The 23,373-nt window shown below is 42.3% G+C and overlaps 1 protein-coding gene across 1 annotated transcript in view; it reads left to right on the top strand.

The window, feature by feature from the left end:
* Bmpr2 (bone morphogenetic protein receptor type 2) overlaps window positions 1–16,411 on the top strand; it is a 122,501-nt gene extending 106,090 nt beyond the window's left edge. Inside the window, exons 11-13 of the mRNA XM_059278849.1 lie at window positions 1,462–1,634; window positions 6,015–7,297; window positions 9,053–16,411. Coding sequence (XP_059134832.1) covers window positions 1,462–1,634; window positions 6,015–7,297; window positions 9,053–9,303 — 1,707 coding nt within the window. The 3' untranslated portion in view covers window positions 9,304–16,411. The remainder of the gene's footprint in view (window positions 1–1,461; window positions 1,635–6,014; window positions 7,298–9,052) is intronic.
* Window positions 16,412–23,373: the final 6,962 nt, after the last annotated feature.

The raw sequence follows: 23,373 nt of genomic DNA, 5'->3' as shown, positions 1-23,373 counted from the left end.
TTGCACACCTTTAATCCCAGCACTCGGGAGGCAGAGCCAGGTGGATCTCTGTGAGTTCGAGGCCAACCTGGTCTGCAAAGTGAGTTCCAGGACAGGCTTCAAAGTTACACAGAGAAACCCTGTCTCGGGGGGAAAAAAAAAGTCACCAAGATTGTGCTAACAAGAGTTTAGCTTAGATAGGCTTCTCAGATAAAATACTCATAGTAAATATTGCATGGTAAATACACACACACACACACACTGAAATGTTCTTATTCACTTGAAGTTCAAATTGAACTTGGTATTCTGTATTTCCTTCACCAGATTTGCTACCCTTAACCTATATATGTTTTTGAAGTAGAGTAAGTAAATATCAGAGCAAACAAAAAGCTTTTTTTTTTTTTAATGTGTGTTGGGGAGGGGTGCACACTGTGCGTAGGTGTGAATGTGTTTGCGTGGGTGTGGGTATATGCGGAAGTCTGAGGTTGACATTGGGTGTCGTCTTCTGTCACTCTTCACCCCAATTTGAGGCAGGCTCTGTCATTTAACGTGGGATTGGTGCCGTGGCTAGTCTGGCTGGCCCCCTTGCTCCAGGGATCCCCGTCTTTTCCTCCAGTATGCTGGGATTGCAGGTAGGCTGGCTTGCCTGTCATCCAGCCTTTGTTTGCAACCTGAGGGTATAATCCCCAGTCCCCACATGTGTGCTTTGCCCTGTGACCCATCTGTCCAACCCAGATGCAAAGCTTGAAGCTTAAAAAATCCTGGTGTGTGTGTGTGTGTGTGTGTAAGATAGATATGGCAAAATTGCATCTTATTTTTTAGTATGTTTTAAATTTCATTAATTTTGTGTGGATGGTGTGCATGTGGGTGCACACGTTCTGTGGTGCCTGTGGAGGAAGAGAGGACGACTCGGCACTCCCCTTCCGCCTTTACTCAGGCTCTGGTGACCAAGCTTAGATCAGCAGGCGTGTGCAGCAAGTGACTTCACTCTCGGAGCAGTCTCACAATGGCCCTGAAAGCTGACTTTTGGAGTGCGCTAGGAATCCGCACTTGTGGACCCCGGGCCTTGAGGAAACATGCTCCGCTATCGTAGGTGCTTAGTCCTTTGAGTAATTCTTCAAGGAGCTAAGTTGAAGCTTCCTTGTTTACTTACTCCTGAGCTTTGAGGGCCCTCATTTTTCACTTTTTTAGAAGAATATTTTAGTATATTTTTTAAAATATTAGTTTGGAGCCTGTCATGGTGGCTGCCTTTAATCCAAGCACTAAGGGGCAGAGGCAGGTGGATCTCTTGAGTTCGAGGCCAACCTGGATTATATAGGGAGTTCCAGGACAGCCAGGGTTACACAGAGAAACCCTGTCGTAAAAAAAAAAAATACCATTCATACATATATATATCTCCACCTGATTTTCTTTGACATTTTAAATTAAAACCCTGGATACATTAAAAACTGCCTGCTGCCTGATGTCTGTTTTGTGCTATAGGCAGTGAGATCACTCAAGGAAACGATTGAAGACTGTTGGGACCAGGATGCCGAGGCTCGGCTCACTGCACAGTGTGCTGAGGAGAGAATGGCTGAACTGATGATGATATGGGAGAGAAACAAGTCTGTGAGCCCCACAGTCAACCCGATGTCCACTGCCATGCAGAATGAACGGTAAGACCCGGGGGGTTGCAGCTATCACGTGCTGTTGGTAACCGAGACCCAGGAAAGGACGGGAAGTAAACACTAGTAAATAAGCCTAATAGTGTGGTAGCTCATATAGTACAAGGGTGTCATTTTTCTTTCAATAGTCCAAGTCTCTTAAAAAATACGTATTTTTTCTCTTTTTCATTATGTGTATGGAGGTGAGAGCAGGGATGTGCACATGAGTTAAGGTGTCTGGGGGCATGAGATCCCTGTGGAGCTAGGATTTTAGGTGGTTGTGAGCTGTAGTGCTGTGAACTGATTCAGGTCCTCTACAAGAAGAATGTGTACTCTTAGCACTACGCCTTTTCTCTAGCCCTCTGTTTCCATTCTTGTATGAAAATATTTATTTGGTATGAATACAAGACAGAATCTGTAATTTTATATCTAAAGATACAGTTTTAAATGACTCTTTGTTAGCTGGTCATGGTGGCACTCAGATCTCTTGAGTTCGAGGCCAGCCTGGTCTACAGAGCAAGTTCCAGGACAGCCAGGGCTACACAGAGAAACCCTGTCTCAAAAATCCAAAAGGGGAAGTAGGGGTAGAAATGAATGTGACTTAACCTTTAATGTTAAAGATAAAACATTTTCATAGTTGTAAAAAGTTTATAACTACTTCTACATATATTATGTGGTATGTCTTTTGTTTTTATTAGTGTTCTTTTATTTCTTAAAGCACGTAGAACTGTGCCTTTGCCCTCATATCTACTCCTGTTTCACTGGACACCAAGACATTCAGACTGCCTCTCCAATACTCTTTCTTAAAGAATACAGTAATAATACTTCTTTCTACTCCACTGTGAATACTGACTCACGAGACATTTCCTTTGTTAGAACTCTAATTTTAGATCCTAAATAAAAAGGCCTTTTAGGGCTGAAGAGACAGCTCAATCACTGGCTGTTCTTGCAGAGGACCCAGGTTCAATTCCCGCACCCACATGATAGCTCACTACCTTCTAAAACCCCAGTTCCAGGGGCTTTAATGCTCCCTTCTGGCAGGCACATATGTGGTATGCAGACAAAATGCCCATACACATAAAATAAAAATAAACATTCAAAGAAGAAGAAGAAGAAGAAGAGTTCATGGGGCTGGAGAGATGGCTCAGAGGTTAAGAGCACTGGCTGTTCTTCCAGAGGTCCTGAGTTCAATTCCCAGCACCCACATGGTGGCTCACAACCATCTGTAATGAGATCTGGCGCCCTCTTCTGGTTGTGCAAGCATACGTGCAGGCAGAACATTATACATTTTTTTTTTTAAAGACTTTTTAAAAAGAAGTTAAGCCAGGCATGGTAGTTTATGCCTGTCATCTCAGAGCTTGGAGGCTGAGGCAGGAGAATTGCCAAAAGTCCAAGGGCAGCTTAGACTATATGATGAGTTCCAGGCCAGTCTGGGCTGCAGATTAAAAACCTGTCTGAAAAGTTGAAAAGCCAAAACATCCCTATAATTTGGCACTTGTAACTAGATAAATTATATTTCTTGGTTCTGTGTTTGGGAGCAAAAATAACAACTTTAGTATTTTATCTAATACATATTTAAAAGTTTCAGAAAGATATCCAGGAAAATTATTACCAGGGGTCATAAAGATAAAAGTGTACTTCATTCTTAAATCCCCCCTCTGTTTTCTGTTCTCCTTTATAAGAACAATTTGTATTGTGTGCTGTTTGCACTATTTATAAACAGGTGGAATGAGTATACCTTACATATCACAAATCAAGCAAAGTAGAAAGAGACTAGCTATTCTAAATAGACATCTCACTTGACAAGTATTAGAAAAGTCTTCTGCTTCCAACTTCCTTCTGTACTTCTGCTGCCCCATAATCTGTAAAACATGCAGTTTAAGCATCTGTCAGGAGTCTGATTTAGGGGCTAGTGAGATGGCTCAGCTAGAGCCGTGTTGCTCCTTCAGAAGACCCTGATTCAGTTCCTAGCACCCACCCACATGGGGGTTCCCAACCATCTGTAACTCCCTCTTCTAACCTCTACAGGCACCACACACGAACACGGTGCACACATATAGAGCCAGCTGAAGCTCCTACTTTAAATATGTTTGGATTTTTCCTGGCTGATAAAAAGAAACCCTGTGTCTCTCTTCGGTTTTCCCCCTTATGTTACTCACTTCTACTTGGGATGGCTTTTTTCCCCTCCAGTCTCTCCCAAGCTCCTCTTAAAGATAGTTCATGTGCCGGGTGGTAGTGGCATACGCCTTTAATCCCAGCACTCGGGAGGCAGAAGCAGGCGGATCTCTGTGAGTTCAAGGCCAGCCTGGGCTACCAAGTGAGTTCCAGGAAAGGCACAAAGCTACACAGAGAAACCCTGTCTCGAAAAACCAAAAAAAAAAAAAAAAATAGTTCATGCAATAGTCTCTGTAGGCTCCATCTGACTGTGCCTTAGCCTCTCCATAGCTCCTTAGATTCCCTCTGTCATTCCCTTGTAACACTTCTTTTCCTTTAGCTGACTCCCTGCTGGAATACTGTCATCTGTTAATGTTCCCAGTGCCTTGATCACTTCAGGAAGGCTGTCCCTGATGTTTTCTGTAATGAGATTTCAAATAATTCTATAAAAGTCCAGAGCTGTCACTTCCCAGGAGTGATGGTGCCCATTGTCCTCAGTGACTGAAGAACAGTCCTGAATTGTGGTTGGTTTTTTACTCTTGGAGGGCCCTCCACCCAGCTCCCAAGCAAATACAGAAAGCCTTATTCTTGCTTAAAAATGCCTGGCCTTAACTTGGTTTATTTCTAGCCAGCTTTTCTTAAGTTGTCCTGTTCTCTTCAACTGTGTTTTGCCTCTGGGCTTTTACCATTCTTTATTCTGTATATCTTTCTTCCCTTCTTAGTCTGTGGCTGGCTGGGTGCCTGAGTGACTGGCCCCTGGTGTCCCCCTCTCCTCCTTTTCCCAATCCTTGCTCTCTTCCCTAGATTCTCTTCCTAGTCTCTCTCCTGCCAGCCCCGCCTAGTCTTTCTCCTGCCTAGCTATTGGCATTCAGCTCTTTGTTCTTTATCTGAGTCATCTTCTGCCTCATATCCCAGCTCCACAGCTTACGTGGTACTGGCCACCGCGGCAAGGTTGTTCCGTTGTTAGTCGTGCCTCTTAAATGAGGATGCTTTGGAAAAATGAACCAATTCTATGTTCTTTTATCACTTGGTTATTTGAACCTGGTTTATAACATATTTGTTGTGTATATACTATTGGAACTAGGGTTACAGGAGTAAAAATAAATATACCCCATGGTTCCTATAGTTACAAAACAGTGTTACTTGTGTAAGTATATGTATTATATTTTGTGAATATAAATATTCATAAAGAGTGTATTTGTTGATATAATAAAATTATAGGAGAATTTTTTTAAGATTTATTTATTATGTATACAGTGTTCTGTATGTATGCCTGCAGGCCAGAAGAGGGCACCAGATCTCATTAGAGATAGTTGTGAGCCACCGTGTGGTTGCTAGGAACTGAACTCAGGACCTCTGGAAGAGCAGCCAGTGCTCTTAACCTCTGAGCCATCTCTCCAACCTGGAGAAATTTTTTAGAATTAACTCTTTTATGTATTTTTTGATTAAGATAGGGTTTCTCTGTGTAGCTCTGCCTGTCCTGGATCTCACTCTGTAGACCATGCTGGCCTCATACTCACAGAGATCCACCTGCTTCTGCTTCCAGAGTGCCAGGATTAAAGACATGTGCCACCATCACCTGGTTTGAGATTTTATTTTTATTTTATGTATATGAGTGCCCGAATATGTGTGCTCCATGTTCCTGCAGTACCTGCCAAGGCCAGAAGATGGCACTGGGTCTCCAGGGACTGGGATTATGGGCATTTGTGAGCTGTCATGTAGGTGCTGGGAATCAGAGCGCAGTGGAGCCTCTTAACCACGGAGTCATCCCTCCAGCCCCTAAATTAACTCTTGTCAGCCAAAATGATGAGCATCCATAAAGATTCTATCTGGAACCACGTGGATTTTTCACATAATCTTATAGATTTCATGTAAAAATCTCACAAAATTTGTATTCAACAAGCCGTTAACACGTACTAGGATTTTGAAATAACTTTTTAAATATGAGTCAAGAGTGAAATGGGCTAGTGAGATGGGTTGGTGGTGAAATGCTTGTTTCTAAGCCTGACAACCTGGGTTAGTTCCCGAGGCCCGCATGTTGGAAGAGAACTGACTCTCACAAGTTGACCTCTGACCTCCACACGCACCCATATGTACTAAATAAATAAGTGCAATAAAAGAATGAAAAGTGTAACATAAAAAGCAGTGGGACTTTGAAGTCTGTGGTGTTCACTTGGAGTAGACCGTTTGTCATAGTTTATGTTCTATGTCATGTCTTTATTTTTTTCTTTCTTCAAGCAACCTGTCACACAATAGGCGTGTGCCAAAAATGGGGCCTTATCCAGATTATTCTTCTTCCTCATACATTGAAGACTCCATCCATCACACTGACAGCATTGTGAAGAATATTTCCTCTGAGCACTCGATGTCCAGCACACCTTTGACCGTAGGAGAAAAGAACCGGAACTCCATTAATTACGAACGGCAGCAAGCACAAGCTCGAATCCCCAGCCCTGAGACAAGCGTCACCAGCCTGTCTACAAATACAACCACCACAAACACCACTGGCCTCACGCCAAGTACCGGCATGACCACCATATCTGAGATGCCATACCCAGACGAAACAAGTCTGCACGCCACAAATGTCGCACAGTCCCTAGGGCCAACCCCTGTCTGCTTACAGCTGACAGAAGAAGACTTGGAGACCAATAAGCTGGACCCAAAAGAAGTTGATAAGAACCTCAAGGAAAGCTCTGACGAGAACCTCATGGAGCATTCTCTTAAGCAGTTCAGTGGGCCAGACCCGTTGAGCAGTACGAGTTCTAGCTTGCTTTATCCACTCATAAAGCTTGCCGTGGAAGTGACTGGGCAGCAGGACTTCACACAGGCTGCAAATGGCCAAGCATGTTTAATTCCCGATGTTCCGCCTGCTCAGATCTATCCTCTCCCTAAGCAACAGAACCTTCCTAAGAGACCTACTAGTTTGCCTTTGAACACCAAAAATTCAACAAAAGAACCCCGGCTAAAATTTGGCAACAAGCACAAATCAAACTTGAAACAAGTAGAAACTGGAGTTGCCAAGATGAATACAATCAATGCAGCAGAACCTCACGTGGTGACAGTCACTATGAATGGTGTGGCAGGTAGAAGCCACAGTGTTAATTCCCACGCTGCCACAACCCAGTATGCCAACGGGGCAGTGCCATCCGGCCAGGCGGCCACCGTTGCGGCGCACAGGGCTCAAGAAATGCTGCAGAATCAGTTCGTCGGTGAGGACACCCGGCTGAACATCAACTCCAGTCCTGACGAGCACGAGCCATTGCTGAGACGGGAGCAGCAAGCTGGCCGTGACGAGGGGGTTCTGGATCGCTTAGTAGACAGGAGGGAACGGCCGCTAGAAGGTGGCCGAACTAATTCCAATAACAACAACAGCAACGTCCCGTGTTCAGAGCAAGACGTACTTACACAGGGTGTTACAAGCACAGCTCCAGACCCTGGGCCGTCAAAGCCCAGAAGAGCACAGAGGCCCAATTCTCTGGATCTTTCAGCCACAAATATCCTGGATGGTGGCAGTATACAGAGTAAGTGGAGGGATCGTAGCGTGTCCTTAACCTTTATCACTTCCAGAGACAGAGTGACTGGGCCTGAGCAGTAATGGATTATTGTAAAGTGGGGAAAATGGGCTTTGCTTTTCTTTCTTCTTCCTTTTCCTTTTGGTCATTGATGATTAAAAAAGCTACTATCACGATAGTCAGAAGAATTACCAACTTAATCTGTGTTTTGCTTAATGGCTTCTTTATGATGTCATTCACATGCTTGTCATGACAGATGAGATTAAACAATACTTACTAGTGTCAGAGCATCAAGTAGCAACATTATGCCACTTTTACTTCTGAAACATTTGCTATCCATATTAATATGTTAATCTACATTTAGTTTTAACTTAATAAGTCTTTATTTGTATTTTATGTGTGTTTATTTCAGACAAGGTATATATAGCCCTGACTACCCTAGAACTTGCTATATAGACCAAGCTAGTCTTAAACTCACAGCATGCTGGGATTAAAGGCATGGGCCACCATACCCAGTTCTTAGTAAGTCATACAAGTCAAGAGAAGTTTCAGAAAACTAACGTTGTTCTCAGTTCCTTCATGTCATCTTTATGTTGAGTCTCGTATACAGCAGAGCAGTGTGGTGGGGGAACCTAGACAGATAAGCTGCTGCTTGGTACCTGCCCTACTGGGATTCCAGCCCAAGATGGAGAGCTCACCTTCAGAAGCTCCTCACAGTCATTAGTACAGAAAATGATTTCTCTCTTTGTTTGCATTTATGAAAGAAGAAGAGTCATGTCTTATGCTTTCTTAAACTACAGAATGGGCTGAAAGAAGGTCTCAAAACAGTAAATCTAGCCCCTTTGCTGGACATGTAGCTCAGAGGTAGAACACTTGCCTACTATTTACAAGGCCCAGGTTTTCATTTCCAGCACCACAAAGAAAAGAAAGTCTAAGCCAAGTGGTGGTGCACACTTTTAACCCCAGCACTCAGGAAACAGAGTCAGGCAGATCTCTGAGTTTGATGAGGCCAGCCTGGTCTACAGAGTGAGCTCCAGGACAGCTAAGGCTACACAGAGAAACCTTGTTTGAAAAATCAAAAATTATTATTATTATTATTATTATTATTATTATTATTATTATTATTATTTTGAGAAGCCAGGCGGTGGTGGCACACGTCTTTTATCCCAGCACTCAGGAGGTAGAGGCAGGCGGATCTCTGTGAGTTTGAGGCCAGCCTGGTCTACAGAGCAAAATCCAGGAAAGGCGCCAAAGCTACACAGAGAAACTCTGTCTCGAAAAACCAAAAGAAAAAAAAAAGAATAATTTTGAATTTTCTCAGTTCCTGTGAGTTTTAGTTATTTTTAAATTGTCTCAAAAATGAGTTGGTTGAATTTTGCTTAGAAAAACATTGCCGAGCATCACATATTTCAGGAAACGTCTATCATTCAATTCTACATACTCTGGTTGGACCTGTTCGTGAAATTCGGCCCCTTTATTTTCCCATCCAGTTTGATTCGGTTTGGTTGGAGTCTTATGTAGCTCAGGCTGGCCTGTGTGGTAGCTGTGGAGTCGATGGCCTTGAGCTTCTGACACCCCTGCTTCCACTTCCAAAGTGCTAGGATTACAGATAAGCATCACTTGTTTGTGTGGTGCTGGGGGTGAGCTCAGGGCCTGCTGCGTGCCAGACAAGCACTCTATCGACGGCTTTAGATGTCCAGCCAGCCCCTTCCCTTCTGAATGCTGTCCTTCCCTAGAGCTCATTTCTTGTACTTTGATTTTCAGTAGGCGAGTCAGCGCAAGACGGCAAATCAGGATCAGGTGAGAAGATCAAGAAGCGCGTGAAAACTCCGTACTCTCTTAAGCGGTGGCGCCCCTCCACCTGGGTCATCTCCACTGAACCCCTGGACTGGGAGGTCAACAACAACAGCAGTGACAGGGCCGTGCACTCTAAATCGAGCACTGCTGTGTACCTCGCAGAGGGGGGTACTGCCACAACCATGGTGTCTAAAGATATGGGGATGAATTGTCTGTGAGGCGTTTTCAAGCTTACGGAGTCAAATTATTTTTTTGCATCATTTAAACGTGCAGAAGACATTTAAAAACAACTGCTTTACCCTGTCAGCACCCTCCCACTCATGCAACAGGACTTGCTTGAAATAGGTTCAGCTATGCAGAAATTTTAGCTTATGCTTCCATATTTTTTAATTTTGTTTTTTAAGTTTTGCACTTTTGTTTAGTCTTGCTAAAGTTATATTTGTCTGTTATGACCACATTATATGTGTGCATATCAAAAGTGGTCTCAAAATATTTTTTTAAGAAAAAAGCAAAAACAATGTATTGCTGATAATCAGTTTGGACCATTTTCTAAAGGTCATTAAAACAGAAGCAAACGAAGACAGGTTTGACTGCAGTGGTGTCTGGTATCCATGGTTTATTTCTGGGCACAAGCTAGTTTATATGTCGATGTGTTTTGAACATATTGTCTGTTGGACATTCTTCTCTCTTGTATTTTGTTTGAATGTGCAATAGTCTTTAGACCACAAAGAAGCTTTCTCACTGGCTCTCTTCCTAGCAGGGCACACATCTTCCACAGTTGAAACGCTTCCCGTTCTTTGATAATATGAACAGTCTCTTGCTTTCTCCTTGGAGAGAATTCAGAGGCTCCAAGCAGGACTTCCCAAACCCTGCTCTGGAATGCCGTTGTCTTTTAAACTCCAAACACGAAGTGTCTCCTTCCAGGCGTTTCAATAAGCATGTTGGTTCTGATTTTGGAAGTTCATGAGAGCGCAGAACAAAACAGAAGGAAGCAGATATTAGCCTTTCCATTTTATTTTTCCACGTGTGTTCACGTTCCATATTCATTTATTTAAGAAATGCTTTTTATCAGAAAATTTATAGAGCCAACTTACATGGAATTTTTAAGTAAGTAGATGGGCAGGGTGATAGAGTGTAGGAACTTTGATTTTCTGACCATCACAAATCAAATTTCATTTCCTGTTTATAATAACTTCAGAAAAAGTCATAGTTTTGAACTTATAGTATCTTTTATTGTTTCCCAGCAAAGCCTGGCAGCTTTATGTGAAAACGGTTCCTCTTCCCATGACCTAAAACACTGTGTGGAAAGCTCAAGTCAACCAGCATGCCCAGTCCCCGGAAGAAGGGCTTGCTGCCAGACTGGAGACTGTCGGGCAGACTAAGGTTGACCCTCTTTCCTCTGCTAACTTTCTTTGCTGATCCTGTTTTCATGCTTTCTCCTTTTACTGGCTTCACGTGCTCTCCACCTTGGAGCAGCATTTAGTATTCATGTTGTAGCCGAGCATGCCTTCTAGTGACGGCACCGGAAGTCACTGTCACCCTCCTTTGCTTCTCGTCACTAATGATCTCTGAAACAGGCTCTGTGTCTTTCAGAAAAGCACTTTCTGTCATTACGGGAATTTTCCCTAAACATCGTTTCCTGCCAGTTTGCAGACAAACTGTTCTCATGGTTTCCCATTCTCAGAACCCTTGATATCCATTATCTAATTAAGTTGTACATTTTCACAGGGGGAGAGACAAAAGTTAAGTAGAAGTCTCCAAACTCCTGATTTCGGTCGGTTCTCATGTCCCGAACCCCATTTTCTCATCTCTAATCCTACACCCTTACCGGTTACTGAAGCCGGCCCACTTCCCCTCGTCCCAGAGCTGGTGACTTCTTGTCTGAGCCACCTTTACCTGCCAGCCGCTCTGCTGCTCGGATGTGACAGCAGTTAGAACATTCGTTCAGCTGGATTGCTGACTACGGAGTTCAGTTTTTAGGATTAGGATTAGCTCATCGGTGCCCACGATTCTCTTCTCCCTTTTGTGTTTTATTGGCCCTTCTAGTGGTTCAGATTGTTTTTGTTTTTGTTTTCGTGACAGGGTTTCTCTGTGTAGCCTTAGCTGTTTTGGAACTCGCTGTGCAGACCAGGCTAGCTTTGAACTTGGAATTCTTAATATATATTTTTGTCTTCTGGCATACAGTTTCTTTCAGACAGTCACTATTTTCTAGCTAAGTAACAAATAACTTGTGTCTTTCACTTACTTCTCTTGTCCAAATGGCTTTCAGATGCATTTCAGGATTTTTGTTTTTCAGTTGTGGGACGTTAAATCAGAATAACTTATATCCCTTCCATCTCTCGTCTGAAGCATTGAGAACAAACGACCCTGTGAGTCCAACTGTCTCTTCCAGTCAGAACACTGTCTGTCCTACAGGCTGCCATAGTTTGTACTGGGGGCAGTCAACTGTGAATTCTCCAACTGTCTTTAATGATTAATACATTATAAAATGCTTTAAAAATTAATATGCCAAATTAAAAGAAACAAGTATAGTTTCCCATCTCATGCAGATATATTTAAAACAAATAATTCCTTTCACTGATATATGGTAACTGCTTGAAAAATAGGAAAGGTACAAAGTAGAGGTCATTTTAATAAATTTTGAAAACCATACTACACAGTACGCAAAAATCCCTTTAATAACTTCAATTACTTGTTAGCTTTATCTGATTCTTGAAGCTGACACTGAATTGACCACATTTCACATAAAAAAAATTATTTTGGGGCCTTTTGAATAAAAGTCATTCAGTTCAAAAATACTTCCCTGGACAATATTCTAACCTTACTAGGACATCAGAGTGTAGTGCCAGTCCCCTTAAGACAGTGCCAGTTGTGGGGCTGAAGGGATGGCAAGGCGGTGAAGAGTGCTTGTTGCTCTTACAGAGAACCAGGTCCACTTCACAGCGGCTCCGTGGCAACTCACAGCTTCCCCTGAATCCATTTCCCTCCCTTGGCCTCCACTGACGTACGCATAACACCCCCCCACCCACACACACACCCACACACAAACATACACATAATTAAAAAAAATAAATCTTAAAATCCTAATTGTATACCAGAACTAAGTAATGGAAAGAACTTGATTTGAGTTATATATAGAATAAAATGATTTAAATTAAAACCTAAAAAGAAATGTAAATGTATAATTTGAAAAACACTTACTGTAGAAATTTGTAAAAAGACATATACTGAAAACTGGCATGTACATACACTATTTTTTTCATCTTCAGAGCAACCATATTTTAATTCATACTCATATTTTACAGACGAGGAAACAAAAATTAAGAGAATTAATTTGTCCAAGTTTACCTGGGGTAAAATCCCAGGTCTGTTTCTGTACATCTCTTTCATCCACACCCATGGTTACATTCTTTATGGACAGATGTGTAATGAACTGACATTTTGTACTCCAGCAGACTTTGTACTCCAGATACCTTAATGATTTGAGAAGTTAGGTCAGCATAACAAAGTCTGTAATCATTATTGCTTAAAAGACAATTACTAATTCAATACAAAATTCGACCTACATCTTAACATCACTTTGCTTATCTTCTAATATTCTTACATTGCAGAACTAAAGGCAAAGTAAATTTTCAGAGAAAAGCAAAGGAAGCCGTGGGAGCAGACTCCTAAAGTGATTCCATACTAGATTTGGAAACAGTAGTTAAATATACATTTTCATTCTTCTCAACCCTTTGCCTCCATCTTTAAAATTTCTGCTTTAACAATGTTAGAAAAACTGTTAAGCCAGAGAACCAAGTAAGATGTAGAAAAAATACAAGATTTTACCCTTTTTATAAGTCAGGTTGGTGTAGCTTCCTTCCATGTGTGTATGTTCCAGAAACTGTATGTTGGTTCTGGAAGAGAAACCAGAGAAGGTACACTGGAGTAGTCAGTCGGCGGGAGGGAAGTATCACAAATGTTGGCAGATATTTTTATTTAAGATATTTTCAAGTTTGACTTCTAAATCCCAAAGGAATACCTGGTAGGCTGCAACTGTTAAACTGCACATTTAGTCTCTATAACTAGTCATTTAAAATGGAAAAAAATTCAATAAACGTTTGTTTCCTTTTTTCATATTTATGGACATGAATATTTCATTGGGAGTCACTCACTAGTATTTGATATTATATAATATTTTATACCATATTTTATAAGCCTATGTTGACTTAGTACTGGTCATGTGTATGACTATCCACAAGATTTTTTAAAAATATATGATTGCTTTATATCCCGAACTCCTTAAAAGATAGATTCTGAGTGCGTGCTAGTTGAGGTCCTAGACCGCCATTCTGGGAAGTGTGTAACACACCCGCAGGACCCCAGGAATCTCTTTTGGGCTATGATAATTTTCAGTATTCACACCCTTTACTAGCAGTGGGCTGTGGTGCTTCTGTTTTCCAGGAGATAAAGTTGCATTTTAACTTTTTTTTAGATTATGAACTATGCAAACTTTGTCCAAAAACTACCTTACATGATCCCTTCCTAACCATGCTCATTGGTTATGTGAGTCTAGCCAGTTACCTCCTGAGCGATGACGTACACAAAGGCTATTTATTATCAGGAGGGTCTCCACAGGTGTCCACAGCAGCACAGGAGAAGCAGCAGCACCTGCTCTTCCTCTCCAAAAATCCCTCGTGGTTTGTGCTGACTGTCCCTCCACTGTCTGACTGGCAGTTGTGTGTCAGGAGAGTTTCCTTCATGCCTCTTCCATCTCTCTTGTTTGATCTGAAGTGTCCCTCATCCCTGAGAGGGAAAAGAGAATACATGGTCCTCCTCTCCAGCGCTCTTCAGTCGGCTTCCAGCTTCTCAGTTAACACTTCAGTTCATCAGATAAAATCAGTCCCCTTCCTATAGGTCTTTTTCTCCTCAAACCTATTTTAATTACTTTATTTATATTTAAGAGCACATAAAATTCTATGTTATATTCAAATTAGTTGCTCCAGTTAATTTATAGCACAGTAGTTTGATAGAATTCAGAGTAAAGATGTTACCATTTGATTTGGATTTAATCATCAGACCACCCCAAAACCAGCACTTAATTTTTGTATTATCTACATTTTCTATTGAAGTGTATTTTATGATTTTATATCTGCACAGATATAACTAAAAAGCCATGCATATGTGATTGTGTATCATTTTCATTAAACTTTCACCTATGTTGCAGTGAGTTTGAGTGTCACGATTGAGCCACAACTAATATTATACATGTTTCTTCATATCAAATGCTGTATTAAACACTAAATGCAAAATTAACTTTCAAAGCAGACCCTACAAAGTCAGGTATTATCCATGGATATTTCTGTGTTTTTGTAGACCACTTTTGAAATGCTTACCATTGTTTTTGCAGCATAGAGTGGGTGGACTAAAACAATTTTCATTTAACTTTTAAGTGATTAAAGTTGGGTCTACATAGAGGGTAAATCTTTAAGATTTATCTCATGGCATATAGGTTTGAAAGTAAATATTCGAGAAGCTGTACTGTATGTTAAAATTATGCCCCAAATAAATCTATTGAATCTTTTTAAAAACTCCAATTTTATTAGTACTATGATGTTTGAGGTGTTTCTAATGAACATTGTAAAGATGCACATTCATTTGTAGAACTTAGTTTGCAGCCTACATTAAAATCTGGAGCAGGAAGAATCTTTAGAACTAAATTGTTTCATTAGGACGCCCAGTTTGTAACTGAATTTCACGAAAATTGACTGTACTTGAAATTACAACTTGACTGTTTTTTCTTTTTAAAAGGTCCCCCCCCCTTTTTTATTTGTATTTTCAATTTCAGAAATACCTTCCTGGTTTATAATCACTTTTAGACATAGTATTACTTAAAAACTCAGGGCGCCTTTTATCTGTTTGCACACTGAAAACGTTCAGTTGATAGCAAACAAGCAATTAGATCTAGTTGGATTTAAAAGTGTTTGTTGCATAGTGATATGTCATCATATTATTTGACTTAATTCACATCAACATGATATTTGATTTCATTAATCATAAAAACTTGCCCAGTTCTGTAATTACTGAATAGAAGGAATGACTCAACTCATTGGCCACATGTTCCAGCAGGTTTAAGCCTTGGCCTTAAAGCGCTGGCTTAAACACCTTCTGTTCTTGGTTGTGGTTGTACCTGATGGAACAAATGTTCATTTGGTTTTGTTTTTAATAACAGAGCTTAGGAAAGTAATTCTGAGATAGAATTTTCTTAAGAGATAATTAGCATTATAAAACTTTCTTCTAAAAGTGAGCTTTAGTGATGGCTTGAGAAGGTGATCTATGGTAACCAGTTCTTCACACTGTCAGAGCCAAACTGTTTTCTTTAAGTCAGACAGACTTAAGCTCTAATTGGTCTGCTGTATATTTAAATCTTAGCAGTGGAGTTATTTGTAATCAGTCTCTTGTCTCAGGCTCCTTACCTTGTTATCAGTCTTAAGTATATAAAAGAAACATTTGTAAAGACGTATAAGAGTAAGAAAACTAATGACTAAAAAATGCAATTCAAAGCAATTAGGTTTCAACTTAATATTGAGTTGCTTGACTTCTGTGGCTTTTTTTTTTCTTTCCTGGTAACATTTATTTATTTAAGTGATATTGTATGTTATGTCTTCATTTCTATAGAGATTGTATTGTATAAGTGTTTGTGTAAGCTGGAATCATCCTGAATTTTCTGTTGCTAATTTTTCAAGTGAATTTACATGGATAACTGTAAAATACACTAACTCTTAGGGTGTGATAGCTGAAACATGGAGATGTGTAGCTGCCGTGTTTTTTCTGAATGGACAGGAGAAACACTAGCTACCGAGTATTCATTTCTGAGGATGCCTTTTAGGAAAAGAAAGGCTGACAGTGTTGGCCCTTCCTCAGAACCCTCTTTCTTGTTAACGGGTATCTTTTGTTGGTGTATTTTGTTCTTACATTGCAGATAGAATATCGTGTGTGAATTTATGAGTAATTACTTTCATTTACTTTGCTTTTGTATAAGCCATCTGAGACCTTGCTATGCTGTGTAAGTTGTGTTTGATGGAGCAGTGTGAGTATGAAATAAAGCAGATCACTTTCTTTTGTATTATCTATGGATGCCACTATGAACGCTGACATTAAGCCACTAAAGAGTTTTCTATGAATAAGTGTAAGTAAATGCTTTGATATATATAAACCTAAATAAAAAGATTGTATTGAGACAGAGACATTGGCAAAGGAAGTTTTAAGGCAGTTCTTTAGGTTTAAAAAGGCTTGCTGTAAAATGGTGCATTATTCCATTTATTAAAGATCATATTAATGACAACATTAATTTTTAAGAAGACTTATTTATTTGTTTATGTATTTTGTGTGCATCGGTGTTTTGCCTGTGTGTATGTCTGTGTAAGGGTGTTGGATCCCCTGGAACTGGAGGTTGCAGGTGTTTGTGAGTTCCCATATGGGTGCTGGGAATTGAACCCGAGTCCTCTGGGAGAGCAGCTAGTGCTCTTAACTGCTGGGCCATCTCTCCAGCCCCGTAAGTATATATATTTTTTTAATCTTATGAGGTCTTCAGAAATTGTTATTGCTGATCTGATATCGCAGAGGCTTTTCAGTAGAGTCAGTCCGTGCTCTAACATGACTTGTATGACTTAGTGTGGTATGAAGTATCAGCTGCAATTAGAACCGTAGCTGCAGCCTTCTAGCTACTTACAATATGCCAAACACCGTGTTGCTTACACTGTGTACAGCTGACAGTTTTCACAGCTGTCCTACAAATACGTGTTCTCTCTCTTTATAAGTGAAGAAATGGATGTTCTGAAATTTTGTTTTGTTTTTTTGTTTTTGTTTTTTGAGACAGGGTTTCTCTGTGTAGCTATGCGCCTTTCCTGGAATTCACTTGGTAGCCCAGGCTGGCCTCGAACTCACAGAGATCCGCCTGGCTCTGTCTCCCAAGTGCTGGGACTAAAGGCGTGCGCCACCTCCGCCCGGCAAGAAAATTTTAATACTGTTCTTCAAGCACTGTAGCTTGAGTTTTCCTGCCTGGCCCACAGTCAGGACAAATCTCTGTCACCACAAATCTCTGTCACCCGCCAGTCCCACAGCTGCTCAGACCCAACCAAGTAAACACAGAGGCTTATATTGCTTACAAACTGTATGGCCGTGGCAGGCTTCTTGCTAACTGTTCATCTTAAATTAATCCATTTCTATAAATCCATCCCTTGCCACGTGGCTCGTGGCTTACTGGCATCTTCACATGCTGCTTGTCATGGTGGCGGGTGGCAGTGTCTCCTTCTGCCTTTCTGTTCTCTCAATTCTCCTCTCTGTTAGTCCTGCCTATACTTCCTGCCTGGCCACTGGCCAATCAGTGTTTTATTTATTGACCAATCAGAGCAACACATTTGACATACAGACCATCCCACAGCAAAGCACAGAGCGGGTAACTGATGAACAGGACCCCAGTGATACAGTTTGTACTTTGCTTGAACTACAGCCTTGGAACTTTGCTAGTGGCAAGGAAAACTCATAAACGTAAATAAAGTCTGCTCCGTGGTTAGGGTAGTCAAGTGGTTGGATGTTGCCCAAAGCCACCGGTGCTCAGGTTGTGGAGTAATCTTTTTGGTTAGATCCTTATGTTTTAGGAAGTTTCTTCTTCCTCCTCTGGTGTCTTTCTATGTTGTCCTGCTTCTGCCTCCAGAGTAGCTGTGACTGCAAGCTTCTGCTACCATAACAGCTAGAACACTTGCTTAAAAGGGAACATGTGCTTGGGGAGCACATGTTGTGTCTGTCTCTAGATGGATTCGGTGTGTTGGCTACCTGTCCTGCAGTGGAATCCTGTACCAGTCTATGGGGCAAGCATGTTCAAGGGGTGTGCTTTTACCCTGCCAGGTGCCAGGGGCATTTCTTCTGGGAGAACAAATGCAGCCTGCTCCCATAGACCCTGGTATCCTCTTCAGTGATGATTTAGGGGTCATAGATTTGAGGTATCTTTTTTTCCTTTTGTCTGTAGTCCAATACGCAGTGTTACAGGGACACTGCTAGAGTTCTCCATAGAACCTGCTGTAGGGTGTGTAGGATGATAGCTGTATATTCTCAGAGGAAATGTGGTAACTTAGGATAAGCATGTAATAATGACCCATTGGACCTTTTAATGACTTACCAAAAGAAAATTAATTCTCATTTGTGCCTATCTGGTCTGTCTCCCCAGTTTATACTCCTCTGCAAGGAACTACCTTCGGCCAGTGATTAATCTTCTCTTTGTTCTATAGTGCTTTTTAAAGGCCAAATTCTTCATTCATTTATTGGTATGATTTATTCTTCAGAAATGAAAAGATGAACTGAGAGATAACGAAAAGTATGATATAACTCCTCCAGAAGGAGAGAGGACTCACGGTGGCGTGTGATTGTCCTAGGGAAGCACAGGGGAATGCCTGTTGGCACTGATAGGACACCAGCTGACCAACGAAGTGACGGTGCCCGAACAGTGAGTTCACTGGGATCACACGTAGTAAACAGTGAGCTCACCAGGATCACATGTAGTAAACAGGGAGCACACCAGGATCACACTTAGTAAACAGGGAGCTCACCGGGATCACACTTAGTAAACAGGGAGCTCACCGGGATCACACGTGGTAAACAGGGAGCTCACCGGGATCACACGTAGTAAACAGGGAGCTCACCGGGATCACACGTAGTAAACAGGGAGCTCACCGGGATCACCCACGCAGGAGCTGGAGTGGTTCCTGAGCAGGTTCTCCACCGAAAGACCCCAAAGACAACCGATAATAAAAATACAATATTTAGCCGGGCGGTGGTGCACGCCTTTAATCCCAGCACTTGGGAGGCAGAGCCAGGCAGATCTCTGTGAGTTCGAGGCCAGCCTGGTCTACAGAGCGAGATCCAGGACAGGCACCAAAACTACACAGAGAAACCCTGTCTCGAAAAAAAACAAAACCAAAACCAAACAAAGTTTTTAGAAATATAAAGAAAGGGGAGCTAGAGAGATGGCTTAGAGGTTGAGAGCATTTGCTGCTCTCTCAAAGGACCTGGGTTTCCTAGTTTGCATCATGGTGTTTCAACTATAACTCCTAGTCTAGGGAAACTGACACCTTCTAATCTCCGTGGACACCAGCTATGCATACGATGCACAAACATACATGTAGTTAAAGCAGTCATATAAAGAAAATGATTTTTTTAAAATTTATTTCATGTGCATTGGTGTGAAGGTGTCAGATCCCCTAGACCTGAAGTTACAGAGAGTTGTAAACCACCATGAGGTTGCTGGGAATTGAACTCAGGTCCTCTGGAAGAGCAGCCAGTGCTCTTAACTGCTGAGCCATCTCTCCAGGCCCAGAAAATTATATCTTCAGGGAGGGAAAAAGTTTTGAACATTAGTGTGTGACAGACACTGGAGATTAAAAACACCCCTGCGGGGGCTGGAGAGACGGCTCCTCAGTGCAAACACTGGCTGCTCTTCCACAGGACCCAGGTTCCATCTGCAGCACCCACGTGATAGCTCACAACCATCCACTGATCACAGCCAACTCCAGTCCCAGGGGATCAGATGCCTCTTCTGGCCTCCAGGGCAGTGCACAGACATGCATGCAGACACCCAATCACATAATAAAATAATCTCTTTTAAAAGCCCACTTCAGTCTTAATGAATTGGGCAGTTTCCCGTTAATGACAGACCTTAGATATAGGTAGGAATTAGTTAAGAGGAACACTGGTCCTCCTGGATGTAGGTAGGAATTAGTTAAGAGGAGCACTGGTCCTCCTGGACATAGGTAGGAATTAGTTAAGAGGAACACTGGTCCTCCTGGACATAGGTAGGAATTAGTTAAGAGGAACACTGGTCCTCCTGCATATAGGTAGGAATTAGTTAAGAGGAACACTGCCACTTCCACACAGGTAATTGTTTTTGCTTGGTTGGGGTTTTTGTTTTTATTTTTGTTTTTTACTCTTTGCTCTTTTGGAGGCCCACCACCCAGCTCCCAAATAAATACACAGAGACTTATTTTTACTTACGAATGCCCAGCCTTAGCTCGGCTTATTTCTAGCCAGCTCTTCTTAAATTATACCGTCTACCTTTTACCTTTCTCGATTTTATATGCCTTTCTTTCCCTCTTACTCTGGCTGGCCGTGTGGCTGGCCCTGGCGTCCTCCTCTCCTCCTTTTCTCGCTCTCCCTCTTCACATTCTTCTCCTATTTATTCTTTATGCCCACCAGCCCCACCTATTTCTCTCTCCTGCCTCGCTATTGGCCATTCAGCTCTTAATTAGACCATCAGGTGTTTTAGACAGGCAAAGTAACACAGCTTCACAGAGTTAAACAAATGCAACATAAAAGTGTGCAACACATCTTTGCATCATTAAACAAATATTCCACAGCATAAACAAATGCAATACATCTTAAGCTAATATTCCACAACATGCACGGCCCTGGGTACTGGAGAATGAGCTTTTGCAGGGAGGGGGAAAACCTTAAGGCTGGATTGAGAAGTTAGGCATGGTGGCTTACATCTGTACTGCCAACACTCAGGAAGCTACAGCAGAATTGTTGAGCCCAGCATACCAATCTGCAACACAGTGAAACCCCATCTCAAAAAAATTAAATGATGGAGCTGGGCAGGTGGGGAAAGGGCTTGCCGTACAAGTGTGGAGACCTGAGTCAGATACCCAGCACCCAGCTGGCTGTGGTACGCACCTGTAACCCCAGGACAGGGGAGGTAGAGGCAGGAGGGTCCTGGAGCCTGCTGATCAACCATTTGAGCCAAACCAACGAGTTCCAGGTTCCGTGGGAGATCCAGTCTCAAAAATGAAGTGGAGAAGCAGATTAAGAAGATTCCTGACTTTAACCTGGCGCGTACCCACACACCACAGCAAAGAGTAGGATTGAGGATGTTGAATGGGAGGACAGAGAGAGAGAGGTGAGGGAGGGGAGGGAGGGAGGGGGGAGAGAGGGGATGGGGGTGGGGGATGACACAGCTCTCCCAGACAGGTGAGCATGCAAGTCTAGACTCGCCCTGGGAGTCAGTGAAAGAATTTACTCAGCAGGTTTTAAAGCAGCTGACCCTATTGGTAGTGTAAAGAAAGGGCTGAGAGGAAGGGGATTGTGAATAAAGTCATGAAGACAAGCACTGAGAGAAGACAGTGAGAACCTGCACAAGGTGAGTCAGTGCTGGAAGGGAGGCAGCAGCAGGCCAGATCAGAGTTAATGAGATCAGAAGGCCCAGCGTCTGGGGTCTGGTGAGGCCAGGAAATGATCATCTCTCATGGGGGCGAGAAAAATCTCAGTGTTCAGATGACAGAGGTTACCTTTAGAAGTTCTGATATATCCTGTTATTAAAATCAAATTTTGGGCTCCAAACACACATGCAGTCACTGTTCACCTAAGTCAGGTGATGGTGGCGCACGCCTTAAATCCAATCACACGGGAGGCAGAGGTAGGCACATCTCTGTGAGTTCCAGGCCAGCCTGGTCTACAGAGTGAGTTCCAGGACAGGCAGGGCTACACAGAGAATCCCTGTCTTTAAAAAAAAAAAAAAAAACTTCAAGGCCAGCAGCCAGGGCTACATGGCAAAACTGTTTCCAAAAGCTAAAAAAAGAAGCGAGCTGACCATCCAAACCTGGTACCTGCATTTGATCCCCAAAGAGCTGACTCCCTGGAGTTGTCCTCTGATGTCCCCAGGCATACTGTGGCGCGCCCACCACCACCACTACATACACTTACTTCTTTTTTCTTTTTAGTTTGAATGGGTCAGAGCACCTCAGGAAGAACAGTGAGGCTCGGCAGAGGTGACTGGGTGGCAGCTGTGTGCTTTGTGTGCGCGAGGCCACAGAGAAACAGGCAAGGACAAAGTTGTCATGGAGTTTAGACGGTGCCATCCAGCTTCCTTCCCTTCCTAGCCTGAATCATCCTTCCCTTCTGTCCTAAACTAGGAAGAGAAAACCCTGTTTAAGGAAATAAACAGCCTTTGTATGCATGCTTGTGGGTTTGTTTATTTTTTATAGTGATAAACAGAAAAAAAAGTGAAGTTTTCCTTTCTTATCAACTTTTCAAGTAGCATTTAAGTCATCAACCTTCTATGTATGATGTCATGGGAAATATGCTTCAGTCCCTATGGGGGAGGGGGGCCGGGGGAGAATGTTTAAGGAAGTCATGCAGAACTTCAGAAGTACCCAGGCCTTTAAACGTTTTATTTTTAAGTAACTGAGTTTGTTGAGCTGGCTCACCCATGACAGTGGGTGATGCTCTGTGTGTCAGTCACTTTTCTCATCCTGTGACTACATACCCGAGAAGAACAGTGTGAAGGAGGGCCTGTTTTTCTGCTCAGTTTCTGGTAGAAGAGGCGTAGCCCTGGGACGGCTTCCTGTCCCCAGCAATGCGAGTTGTGGCGGGTCGTGCTCACGCCTTTGTGGAACAGGAAGCAGAGACGGGTTAGGGTGGAGCTGGACTGTACCCATAAGGCCTCTCACCAGTGACCCACTTTCTCTTGGGCCTCTGGGGCACAGTCTACATTGAAAACTGAAATACCCCTTAAGATCCTGTCTTTGGGGGGCTGGAGAGATGGCTGAGCAGTTAATACTGGCTACTCTTCCGGAGGACCCAGGTTTGATTCTCAGCACCCAAGTGGCAGCTCACAACCATCTGTACCTCCAGTTCCAGGGGATCTGACACACTCTTCTGGGGACTGCATGCATGTGGTACACACACACACACACACACACACACACACACACACACACACACACAACATACACGCAGGCAAAACAGCCGTAACAGCCATACCCATAAAAAATAAGTCTTTTTTTTTTTTTAAGGTTGTTCTTTTCACTTCTAGAAAAGTGATTTTTAAAGAATGACTTTGGTGGTTGCAGGTCTGTAATCCTAACACTTGGGAGACTGAAGCAGGGGGACAGCAAGTTTGGGATAACCTGGGTAACTTAGCAAGACTTTGTCTAAAACTCTCAAGAGATTTGCTCTTGTAACACCAGATTAAAGCTCAAAGGAACTAGATTCATTTCAGAAATGATGAACTGGCTATAATGTCAACACCGGAGATGTCTTTACAGTAATAGAAGGCATGCCTCATCTGTTATGACCCCGTGAAGAAACACACACACACACACACACACACACACACACAGGCCTGCCTTTGAACCTCTCTGAGTAACTGTATACGTGCCTTCTTTTACAACTTATGTGAATATGTGCTGGTAGAAATGTTTGTTTTCTTGAAATGCTATGTTAGCAAAAAGCTACAATGTCTGCAGTAACAAAAATAAAAA

This window comes from Peromyscus eremicus, chromosome 13 (genome assembly GCF_949786415.1).
Source record: "Peromyscus eremicus chromosome 13, PerEre_H2_v1, whole genome shotgun sequence".
Taxonomy (NCBI): Eukaryota; Metazoa; Chordata; class Mammalia; order Rodentia; family Cricetidae; genus Peromyscus; species Peromyscus eremicus.
This window is presented reverse-complemented; position numbering and strand designations above follow the sequence as displayed.